The sequence below is a fragment of the Electrophorus electricus genome, chromosome 14 (genome assembly GCF_013358815.1).
Source record: "Electrophorus electricus isolate fEleEle1 chromosome 14, fEleEle1.pri, whole genome shotgun sequence".
Taxonomy (NCBI): domain Eukaryota; kingdom Metazoa; phylum Chordata; class Actinopteri; order Gymnotiformes; family Gymnotidae; genus Electrophorus; species Electrophorus electricus.
This window is the reverse complement of record NC_049548.1, coordinates 14984581-14996129: the sequence shown is the minus strand read 5'-3', so window position 1 is coordinate 14996129 and position 11549 is coordinate 14984581. Positions and strand designations below refer to the sequence as shown.

The following is an 11549-nucleotide window of genomic DNA, read 5'->3' as shown; positions in this document are numbered from 1 at the left end:
AACTGATCCAGTCTACGTGATGGTTAGAATCGGTCAGTGACCTTTCCAACATGTGTACAAGTGGACTTTGTTTCCAAACTGACCCAGCAAGCAAACTATGGACCAAAATTAACAAACCACCTGCAATTTGCTTTCACAACTCAAAACTATAGAGTCCAATTTAAATGACCGAGCCATAAACGTTTTTGCTCCAGGTATTAGGTCAAGACATTTAATCTGATCTAATGTTTTACTATTTAAGCACATTGTTCAATAAAAAGAAATCCTAATATTTCCACATCATCCTGAATGTCATTCAAAATGTAAAAAAATTCTTATTCCTTTTAAGCATGCTTTCAGGAGTTTTAACTCTTGTATGAAATTACTGAAATAACAAATTAAAATAACATCATATACAGTTATGGGGCACCAACACAAGTTTGCAACCATGCTTGGGTATCTCATCTGTAAAGATCCTTTTCTTGTATTGTTGTACAAGATTTATCAGTTGGCTTTTAACTAGCACGGCAAAGGCAATTCTGTTAAATGAAGTTCAGAATGTCATCTTTTTGCCATGTGTGCCATAAACAAATTGCAATATGTCTTAGCAAAACTGGGCCAGTCTGAAACCAGAATTTTATATGCAACACGGCAGGCATCTGAATTGACCAAATGTCATAGTGAATTCATGCACTTAATGCAGTTTGTCCTACATTTTACTTGCAGGAGAAAATATACTTTTCCAGAGTTGACATTTTGCTGGCCTGATAGTTAAACTCTTTGAAACAATACTCAAATTGTAAGGTTTTATTGTAGGTACTTGTGTGCACATTTGCCACTTGGTTTTGACTTTGCCATATGCAAGACCTACAGTAGCAAAATAGTAATACGGAATTACTTCCTACTTATTAGAAAGGCAATTTAGGTTCTCATATGGGTGCCATAACACTTGTATCTTCTAATATGCATTACTAATTTGACATTAAATTTTTTTTTTTTTTTAAAGAAATCACTTTGTCTAGTTTGTCATAGTTCTGTTCACATCACCCTGCTCCACTACTTTGTAACAATTTGAGGCAATGTCTGGAATCAGATCTTCCACATGATCAGATTAGATTCTGGATTTCATTAGTCAGTATTGAATTTCTAGTTAATTTACAGCATTTAGCTGACACTTTTATCCAAAGCAACTTACAATTATGACTGAGTACAACTTGAGTAATTGAGGGTTAAGGGCCTTGCTCAGGGGCCCAACAGTGGCAACTAGGTTGTGGGTTCAAGCCCCACCAGTCTTCCGATTACAAATCAAGTACCTTAACCACTGAGAAACCACTGCCTTCTTATACATCTGCAATATTGCTTCTGGTCAGAGCAGATCAGCAGTGCATTCCAACAATCTGTCAAAAGCCAGATTAACAACCAGGAAGAAGAAAGCCGCTTCATAAACTCAATGTTTATTGTTTCATCAAATTAGACATCACACAATCAACCTGCCTTTCACAAGCCTGCCAAATCTCTGACAAAACCATCTCCTTCCCTTAATTTATTTCAAACACCTCAACCTTTACTATATAAAAGAGAATTAAGGGGAAACCATCTCTAAACAACAAAATTGTTGATAGGTCTGAATAAGAATGTTAACTCAAGCTACTTCACAATAAAGAGTCCTGGTACACAGGCTTTCATTTTGAAGTAGTTAGATGAGTTCCAGTCTTGGACTGAAAGCCGGCCCTCCTGTTACTGTGCGGCTGTGCTTTACTATCCTCAGTAAGAGCCCTGAGTCTGGGACCTGTAGCCCCCCCCGCTGGTAGTTCTGTTTCTGCTGATAGCCACTTTTCTGATCTGAGAGAGACAAAAAAATTGGGGAGTGGGGGTAAAGAAGGCGAACTGGCAGTTTTGTCTTACTCAACAAAATAGCTAGCTAGCACACAAGCAGTTCACTGTTCAAACATTTTAGCATACATAGCAATTACATCCATAGAGCAGAACAAATCACAATTACATTAGCTCATAAAGGTACGTTGAGTACTTTGACGAAGAATAACAGTCGTGAACTGAACAAGTTTTAGGCATCTTCCACAGATTTTTTAGACATAACCAGGTAATGATGCAACAAGACATGCCGTATAATTTCATGAACAAACCTACCTCTCTGATAGCCTTGCTTTTGTTGGTAGCCACCTTTTTGATCTGTTGGAGAGGTTTTTTTTAAAAAAAAAAACCCAAAAAAACAAACAAAAAAAACAAAAACAAAAGCAGTGTTAAGTAATTAATCCTTCTTTTAACTGCCCAGTGTAATCCCTGTTAAATATTTGGGTACAGTTCTTGGAGCACTAAATAAACAAGAACTTAAGGGTGAGCCACCATAGACAGCTACTATGTAACTGCTATAGTTCATAATCTCTTATCCAGTATGTGACTAAAACCTTTCGCAGTCGGGTAGCAGTACGAGTGGTTCGTTTGGCAGCTCAGCATACCAACACCATAACATTGTAGCTACAAAATTTTAAGGGGCTCCTCACCTCTGTTGAAGTAGCCTCCGTAGACCCCCTGCTTGAGGTCAAAGACGCGCTCGTTGTTCTCCACCAGGCCACCCAGCTTCTCAGCCAGCTGCAAGGCCATATTTTGCAGGGACGTGGGTTCTGTCCTGTGCATCACTACTGTCTGGGTTGGCTGGTCCAGAGATGCCTGCAAGACAACCCTCAGGACTTTACAGCTTACCTGTAACTGACCCAGATACAACTGAACAATCCGGCAGTTTTGCTTTTACCATTAGCTCTTCATTGATGATCATCTTACTGATGATGCTGTGAACTGTCGGTAACTCCAACTCAAACATCTCAGAAAGAGTCTCCATACTGTGGGAAGTAATGAACAAGTATGTGATGATCATCACTGAGGGAATTGAAATCAAACTATCAAGTTCCAGTCAGGCGATACGCATTTGGTGGTAGTGGTACCTGATCGAGTCGTACACACTGCTGTAGGTGAACAGGTAAGTACGCAAAGACTCCTCTTGAATCTTCCTGCAAATTTATAAAAACAAAATGCCAAGCATCAATGAAAGGGAAAGCAGACTAACTTTAAATAGAACTTCATCATGAATAAGGAGCTAGCAGGAACGGGATAGTACAACATATTTTGGTACAACAGTAACCTGGCTTTCTTGCAGCAGTAATAATTTCTAAGTAATAAGCAGTAATAATAAGTAATAATTTCTAGCATTTCTGGGTAAAGTATTGCGATTAGATTGGATGGATGCAGACCTGACAAGCATCTCTCGGACGCGCTGTGCCTCAGGGAATAGGTCCCACACCTTGCTATTCATTTTCTCGTTGATGATGAAGGAATGACATGTGCGCCAGTCGCCCATCTTCATGGCCTTGCTGGCAGCCACCACATGCTCCCGCATGCTTTCAGGGGGACCTGCAGAGGCACAAAGAGCAGATCAGCAGTTGAGGTTTGCCAAAGGTTAGAGACCCCAGTATTCCAACAAGGTTTGGATGTCTAGATGATTGCTGTTTAAATGACTCCATATGGAGTCCCTAAACATATTACCTCAAGAAAGAATTAAATGTAACCTCCCTCCCTTTACTCAAACATCCACACCCTTTCATTAGGTGTAGCAGATGTCTGAGCACTCACCCAGAAGCGGCTGTCTCTCTCCAACGCGAAGCTGGTGGTGGAACTGCTTGCTTATCATCCTGCGACGGGCGTCAAACTCATGGGCTGCCATGTAGGGGATCTCCAGCAACATGGCCGACACCAGGTACACACATTCCAGTAGCTCCAGGTTGATGTGCATATGGAAGGGAACCTAAGAGACACCAAGATCATGCACCATCCACATGGAGCTACAGGTCTTATCTGAACTTTATATAGTGACTACTAAACCAAGCTAGGGGAAAAAGAAAAAAAAAAAAGAATTTGAATTTTGCCCTAAAAAGTGACTTGATCCATCACACACACACACACACACACACACACACACACAAATTTACGTACAGATTCTAATAGAAATTCCTGCATATATATTGAGGACTGCAATCAAACACAATGGTCTTATTGTTTAGCTGTGGAGTAATACATGTGTTCTTAAAGACAGCAGTAGTCCATAAGTGTCTACGAATGGAGCTGAGGGAGAAGGACTCATTCTGATGTTCCACAAAACAAGAAGTGTTAACTTGAAATATATGCATGTGTAACATGACAGGTTCTTTTTAAAAACATTTCCTACAACTATCCCCACATATAAGTAACATCATTAAAACTGAAAAACAAATTCCTCTTTCCCTTAATAAATGTGAATGTGTGTTTTCTCTGCCTGTCCTACAGCACCAATGGCTGTCCATACCTGTCGTCTCTTCTCAATCTTCTCCTGCTCTGCGTTCCTCTCCTGCATGTTCCTCATGAGTAGGCCCTGGCCGAGCAGCTCTTTAGCTCTGCCACTTGACTGGATGTCCAGCAGTGCATTGTGGGCGTCTTTGATCATGCCCTGACGGAATGCACAGATGCCCAGCTGCACCATGGTCCTATTGTACAGGATCTGAAGGACGGAAACAAATGCGCAATCATTCAACCAAGAATTCTCCTAAAATGCGTAGAAAACATTACTTCTCTTTAAAGCACAAGAACCTCATCGTTTCTCCACACCATATCAAACTACTTTTTAGTTTATACACTTTTAACTCAGTAGTGTAGCATACCAACAGATAGTGATAACTTGGCATATACGAACATTATCCTACCAGTATTTAACAGCACGTGTGCACGTTTGTACCTGTACAGGGGGGTCGGCGTGCTGAATGTTATCCTGCAGGTGACTCATGAGCATGAGGTCACGGGCCTGGTACCAGCGGCTGTGTAGAGCATGATGGTAGATGTGGCAGAGGATGGCGCAGGTGCGGATGCGGTCAGTTCGGTCCTTGGCGTAGATGAACTTGCACAGACGGTCCATAATGATGGCACTATCCTCTCCCTCGCTCTCTTCTTGATCCTGCTCGGACTGGGAGGGAGGGAGCAATGGGTCAGCTACATTGTAAGTAAAACAGCTACGGCTAAGGTGGCAAGTTTTAGTGCACATGAACACACGCATTCATTTCATCTCAGATGGCCCTGCTCACCTTGCTCTCTCCCTGCAGGCCTAGCATGCGCCGGTGTGCCTTGTAGTCAAACTTGTAGTAGGTGTGCATGATGCGGCGCAGGTAGACACGGCAGATCTCCTCTGTGCTGCCTTTGCCCTCCAGGTACCGCAGCAGACGATCGATGATGCCACAAACTCGGCCCTCGTCCTTCAGGTTGTCTACGTACTCTGGAATGGCAAATGCTTGCTAAAACTGTGTTGGGAATCTGAGGACTAGGCTGGTGAACACTGGTTTAAAAAGAACCTCACTCAGTTCATCAGCTGGTCAGCAGAGCCCTATGAACCCCATTACAGCCCAACCAATGACCCACTGTTTAAAACGCCTTAAAAAAACAAAACAGAAAAGACAATCTAACGTCCACAAACTTACCACAGAAATTTATACCATGCATTTAGATATGTTTAGCTACATCTCCCAATACCTTTAACACCCACTGAAAATGCATCATATAAACTTGAAAATAAACAGGGAATAGCTGGTTAGATAATGTTTCCACCATCTATGTCAACATTAATTGCAAATGCCATTGCTCTGCTTCATGAGACAATTTGCCAAATGTGTTTGCTTAGCCTATCAAACTCTTTGGCAATCAGAATGCCAAGTGTGACACTCACCCTGGGAATGTGGGTCTGTGTTCTGCATGATCTTGGTGAATTCCTCATCCATCCTCTCCACTAGGGTGAGGATGCAGCCTCGAACACGAAAAGGCTGCAACAAACAAGAACAACGTAAGGAATGTGAACTGCAACAAGGACTTTCAGGACATCGTTAGAGTTCCTGACCTGATCAGAGATGCCTAGGCTCTCGCTATCCTCAGCGATATTCTCGCCAATGAAGATGTTATTATTGTCAAACAGGATGTCCAGAAGTTCATCAATACAATCCAGACATTTCTTCCACATTTCCGGCTGAGAGGAAGAAAGAGAGAAAGAAAATGTGAGCAAGGGGGAAAAAAAGTGAACTATTATACTATGAACAATGGAGGTTTCTTCATGAAAACCTTCGTGTTTCAAGGCTAGGCTGTCCAAATGATGTGAATGATTCTAACCTTCATGAATGCAGCTAGATTTGGGTTATAGTCATACAGGGAGGCTATGATGTTGAACTTGATCTTGACCATGATGCCCTCTCCCAGGTTATTTTCTTCTGCGATTGCGGCAAGAGCATGGAGGAGCTCGATCTGAGCAGCTCTGACAGACACACACAATTTTAAGACAAGGAGTATGAGCAGCACAGCATACAATGTTACCTAGAAAATCAACTGCCATCAAAATGTTGGTGACTGCTAATCCATGTTGTTAAACTGCTAATCCATGTTGTCAAAAAACGAAGTTCATACAAAGGTGTAAAAAGTCTGATTGCTACATACAGTTATATATTGACGAGGGCATACCTGTCAGTCCCCTTCTTTCCTCGAGCCTGCAAGATTTCATTGAGCTTCTTCACCACCACAGCAGTGTTGATCTCCGTGCCCTTGGCAAACATCTTGGGCTTCTCCTTCACCATGGGCACACCTCCCTTCACCTCCCTCCACTCCCCATCCTCTCCCTCAGGCTCCTCTTCAGCCTCCTCTTCTGCACGATCCTTCTGCTTGGTCTTTTTCGGGCGTCTACTGCTGGTCTGTCGGTCTGCATCCTGGGTCCTGAGACAGGGAGGTAAACGCTTAAAAGTGCTTTCCCCCACTGCGCAACTTAGACTGCCCCTTGTTTTAATACCTGCATGGACTAACGTGAGAACCTCCTTGTACTTCTTTGTGTAGATGCCAAAGGTGTGCCTGCTCTAAAGTGGGTTTTCCCCATGGATAACAAATATAGTTAAAAGTTATATGCTGCAGGGTTACTGCAAAATTCTAACATGTAGAAGTTTAACAAAGTTCTAAAATGGAAAAAACAAATCCCTAATATGACTTGGTTAAAAAACTCACAGAACACTCATCTGAATCACCTGAAATCAATCAATCAATCAATCAGGATGCACATAGCACATTTTGTGATTTGTTTAAGGGCTCATTTGCATATTGCCGTCTTCTGCAATGTCAGTACTGGACAGGCTACTACTGCGCTAACTTTTTAAAGATCGCATATTGTGTAACTCGGGTTAGGCCAGTATATCTGAACCCCAACTATGCACGCACGTGGGACTGTTCCTTACTAACTTTTTGAGGAAGGCCACAGCAAGGGATGCAGTGTTGCCTTCATTGTCCTCGCTCTCACTCCCACTGTCCATGGAGTCCGAGCCCCAGTCCTCATCATCATCTTCGTCATCACTCTCAGATTCATCCTCCTACGCCAAAGCAAAGGCAATTAATACTCCCCTCATACATGGCAAACTGGTGTTTCCCACCTCCTACCAATGGCATGCTATTCTCTCTTGCATGCTACATTTTAGACTGCTTTTTGCGCACTATGCAGATTCACATGCCAATTTAGACAGACTGAACTTTGCCGATCATGATGGAAACTGTGGTCATTACAAATTGAATATAAATTAGTCCTTAATGCAGAAAAGTCTAAATTCACCAGATTTTAACGCATTATGATAATCTGATCACTTTGCCATGAATGGGTCATGGTTTGATGGAGTTAAAGAGCATAGGTTAGGCATCATGGAATTTGGCATGATGAGAAAATAACAGTTAAATATCACATGAACAAACTTGTAAGTAATTTGAGGCAAAAAATATGCAACTTTTTAAAGAATAAAACGTGGTTCATCATATTTAAACTTCTTTTACTTCTGTTTGTACTTCTTTTAGCTGATTTAATTGCTTATATTGTTATTCTTCTAATGCCTTTGGAATTTATTGTAAATCTATTACTACTACTACTATTTTACCTTTACTCTTAATGGTTGTATTGCTTTTCTTTTTCTAGTTACCTGAAATTTGTTTTATATTAAACAATGAAGTGCTTTTACTCTAACCTATATGGAAAATAAAGGTTGAGTGTATGCAGGAATAGAAAAATGTTAATCAATCATTTGAACATGAGAGGGACCCCTGAGCTATCTGGGCAAAAGAAAGAGGAAAGAATTTAATGCATGTATGTCAGGTGAGTGAAAATGGATGTTTTACCCAGAGCAGTTTTGAAATATTGTACACACAGTCCAAGTGCCATCATACAAGAACTCAACTATGTATCTATTAAATTTACACCATCACTTACAGTTTCAAAAGCCTACTTTTCAGCTGTTTTCAGATGCATTATTATTAAGAAGAGTTAAATTAATCCATAGTTTAGGCTACATACTTGCAAGTTCATGGCTGTTATAAAATAGGAAGTTATAGTCTCCGTTGCCAGCCCCATGTGTCCCCTTTAATCAACTGTTTACGCTTGTTCAGAATGACAGTAAATGCATTGAGTAAAAGGGGCTTGCAAGTGCTCTCGTTTTGTTTATCTACATTTCATTTCATTTTTAGTGTTTTTTTGTTGTCATTTTTGCTCTGTATTTTCCCCCTAAATACTAAAAAGTGTTAATACTTTAAAGTTGTTTCAAAAGCATATATACAAGGAGCTGAACAAAACTATCATCAATGTTGTTAACTCACAGCTGTCTTGAGGAACCTGCTGGCCTCAGTGGCCGGTTCAGGCTTCTTCTTCATGAAGCTCTTAGCAGTGATGCTGCCCTCCCCCGCTGCCTCGTCATCACTCTCAGAGGATGAGCCTTACGATCACACCACAGCCATCAGCAAAGATACACAATGAGTAGCGTTCATCACACAGTGTAATCCAAATGAGGATTAAATGACAAGTCTCATCCAGTGATCCTCACAGATAACCCTGAAGAAACGCAGAGCATACCCGACTCTGCTCCTTCCTTTTCTTCTTCTTCATCCGCAGACTGTTCTGGATTCTAAAAGCAAGTGCGAGGAGCGTAACTGCAGTTTTGCAATAATACAGCGAGACCACTTTTCATATGAATGTGTATCAGGGCACTGATCGAGACCTCCTTGTAGCTGGCAATATCAGTCTCGAAGTCGCGGTTGTATTTGCGGATCTTCTGACGTAGGGTGCTCAGGGCTTTGGCATTGTTTTTGTTCATCTTCTTCTTACCCTCTTTGTCTTCCCATAGCTACCAAAGAAAATAGTTTGTAAACTTTGAATACGCCATTTCCAGACAACTATTTTGATAATTTTATTTACGAATAAGTAAATATTTTTTATCACAATAAAGAATAAAAGCTGATAAAGACCCATTTGCAAAATGCTACACGTGAATGGCTTCTCACTGGTATTTCTGAAGTTTTAGCTAAGATCTGAGTGAACTACAATTCTTTTTGTTACACGTACTTGGTTCAGGTAATCTTCCAGGTCGGCTAGAAGGCGGATATAAAACTGTGGTACACCCTCTTTGTCCACTATTGCTTTACTCTTTAGGAATGCTCGACATAACTGCTCAAACTCCTCCAGACATTTTGACATGTCCCTAATCTTCATGGCATTGCGAATGGTTTTGATCAGGTTTGTCAGCTCCTCAAACCTAAGGAAAAGAGAATGCCAAATGGATTTACACTACGCATAAACAAACAGCTGCATAGAACATAAAATAGCAGAGTAAGAGTGTAACAACTAACAAAACTAACTAGAATACCAAATCCCTCTCACCTCTTATCCTTGGCACTACGTACAACTCTTTTAGTGTCTTCCTCATCATCACTAAGCAACAGAGCCCTGAAGAAAAGACCAAAAAAAAAATCACATATAAAACAGTTCGGTGAATATGTTTGTGCCAAGAATGAAAGTATCAAAGCAGACTACTGACTGCTTATTGAAAGTAGTCCCGGTTGCTTTAGGGGTGATCTCATCGGCAGATGATGACTCTTCCGACTCGCTGTCGGATCCGGTGGCGAAAAAACGAGACATCCCAGATAGCTGCTAACACTGTAGGGAGGAGTAAAACATGACATCGCAAGACAGATCAAAGTCATGTCCACCTAACGATAAGTAATTTTGTTAACAACAACAAAAAAAAATCAGTCACACAGCGAGACTTGAACTCTGTGCATTAAATCGGATGATATCTAGCGCTAGTGTATTTTTATTTAATCGTATCGCATGGAATATATAACTTCTATAACATTAACTCGCTTCACGCCACCATCCTGGCGTTAACGATAAGAAGGCTGGTACTAGCCGTTATCTTTAGCTATACTCTGCACAATTCAGCTAACGCACAAGCTAGCTAACGGTCAAGAAACTGTCATAAAGGGTATTTTGGCACCCAGCGAACAACAGGGAAAAACAATAGACACACATAGGAACAGCTATGCTAGTTAGCTAACTAACTTTATTACTACTTGAGTGGACGAAACTCGAGTCCAGACAGAGATGTTGATTCTACGAAGGTAACGCCAGGTGGCTAAGCGGCTGGTTAGCTGGCTGGACAAGCTTAGGCATAACGGCTAATATTCAGCCTAGGATTCTAATACGATTTGTAACACAACATAAACAGCTGCCAGTTACTCTACCTGTTATCTGATAAAAATAACCGATTCTTGCTTTAGGAAACTGTTAATATCCGATTTAAGATCCAGATTGCCGATTTTTGTCACTGCAAACGCCAGCGTGCGCGCAAGCCTTTTCGGCTACTTCCGGCGAGAGGGAAGTAATGAAGGCGCAGGCGGCTGCTGCCCCCTACTGCAGTGGAGTAGGGCAGTAATGAAGGCGCAGGCGCTCCTACTGCCCTCTACTGCAGTGGAGTGGGGCAGTAATGAAGGCGCAGGCGCTCCTACTGCCCTCTACTGCAGTGGAGTGGGGCAGTAATGAAGGCGCAGGCGCTCCTACTGCCCCCTACTGCAGTGGAGTGGGGCAGTAATGAAGGCGCAGGCGCTCCTACTGCCCCCTACTGCAGTGGAGTGAGGCAGTAATGAAGGCGTAGGCTGCTACTGCCCCCTACTGCAGTGGAGTGAGGCAGTAATGAAGGCGTAGGCTGCTACTGCCCCCTACTGCAGTGGAGTGAGGCAGTAATGAAGGCGTAGGCTGCTACTGCCCCCTACTGCAGTGGAGTGAGGCAGTAATGAAGGCGTAGGCTGCTACTGCCCCCTACTGCAGTGGAGTGAGGCAGTAATGAAGGCGTAGGCTGCTACTGCCCCCTACTGCAGTGGAGTGAGGCAGTAATGAAGGCGTAGGCTGCTACTGCCCCCTACTGCAGTGGAGTGAGGCATCGGAGACCTCGCCGGGCTCCCTCTGCCTGCATTTGCCTTGTAGTCTATTGTGACCGCTTACAGAATCTTCGTTTATAAGCCTTGACAACGCTCATTTATTCCCTTTAAAATAAAGTGCGTTTGAACTGATGAGAAAAATGTAAACATTTCTATAAATAAACCAGCACCCAGTTCCTTATAATCTGCCACTTACGGAATGTGTTCTACAGGAAGTTAAACACTTAACTAAATATCAATTAAATATGTACAAACTACAATAATCA

General features: G+C 42.0%; 1 protein-coding gene across 1 annotated transcript; it reads right to left on the bottom strand.

Moving 5' to 3' along the window:
* Positions 1-1412: 1412 nt before the first annotated feature.
* eif3c (eukaryotic translation initiation factor 3, subunit C) lies at positions 1413-10733 on the bottom strand. The gene is given in 23 exon segments (XM_027026204.2): positions 1413-1779; positions 1781-1821; positions 2128-2169; positions 2502-2667; positions 2750-2837; positions 2940-3005; positions 3246-3405; positions 3625-3796; positions 4334-4525; positions 4760-4984; positions 5103-5290; positions 5738-5831; positions 5906-6031; positions 6172-6313; positions 6517-6765; positions 7279-7406; positions 8671-8786; positions 8924-8975; positions 9069-9194; positions 9413-9602; positions 9728-9793; positions 9885-10003; positions 10591-10733. Coding segments are annotated over 22 exon segments (2766 nt in total). The 5' UTR covers positions 9986-10003; positions 10591-10733; the 3' UTR covers positions 1413-1743.
* Between the last annotated feature and the right edge of the window lie 816 nt (positions 10734-11549).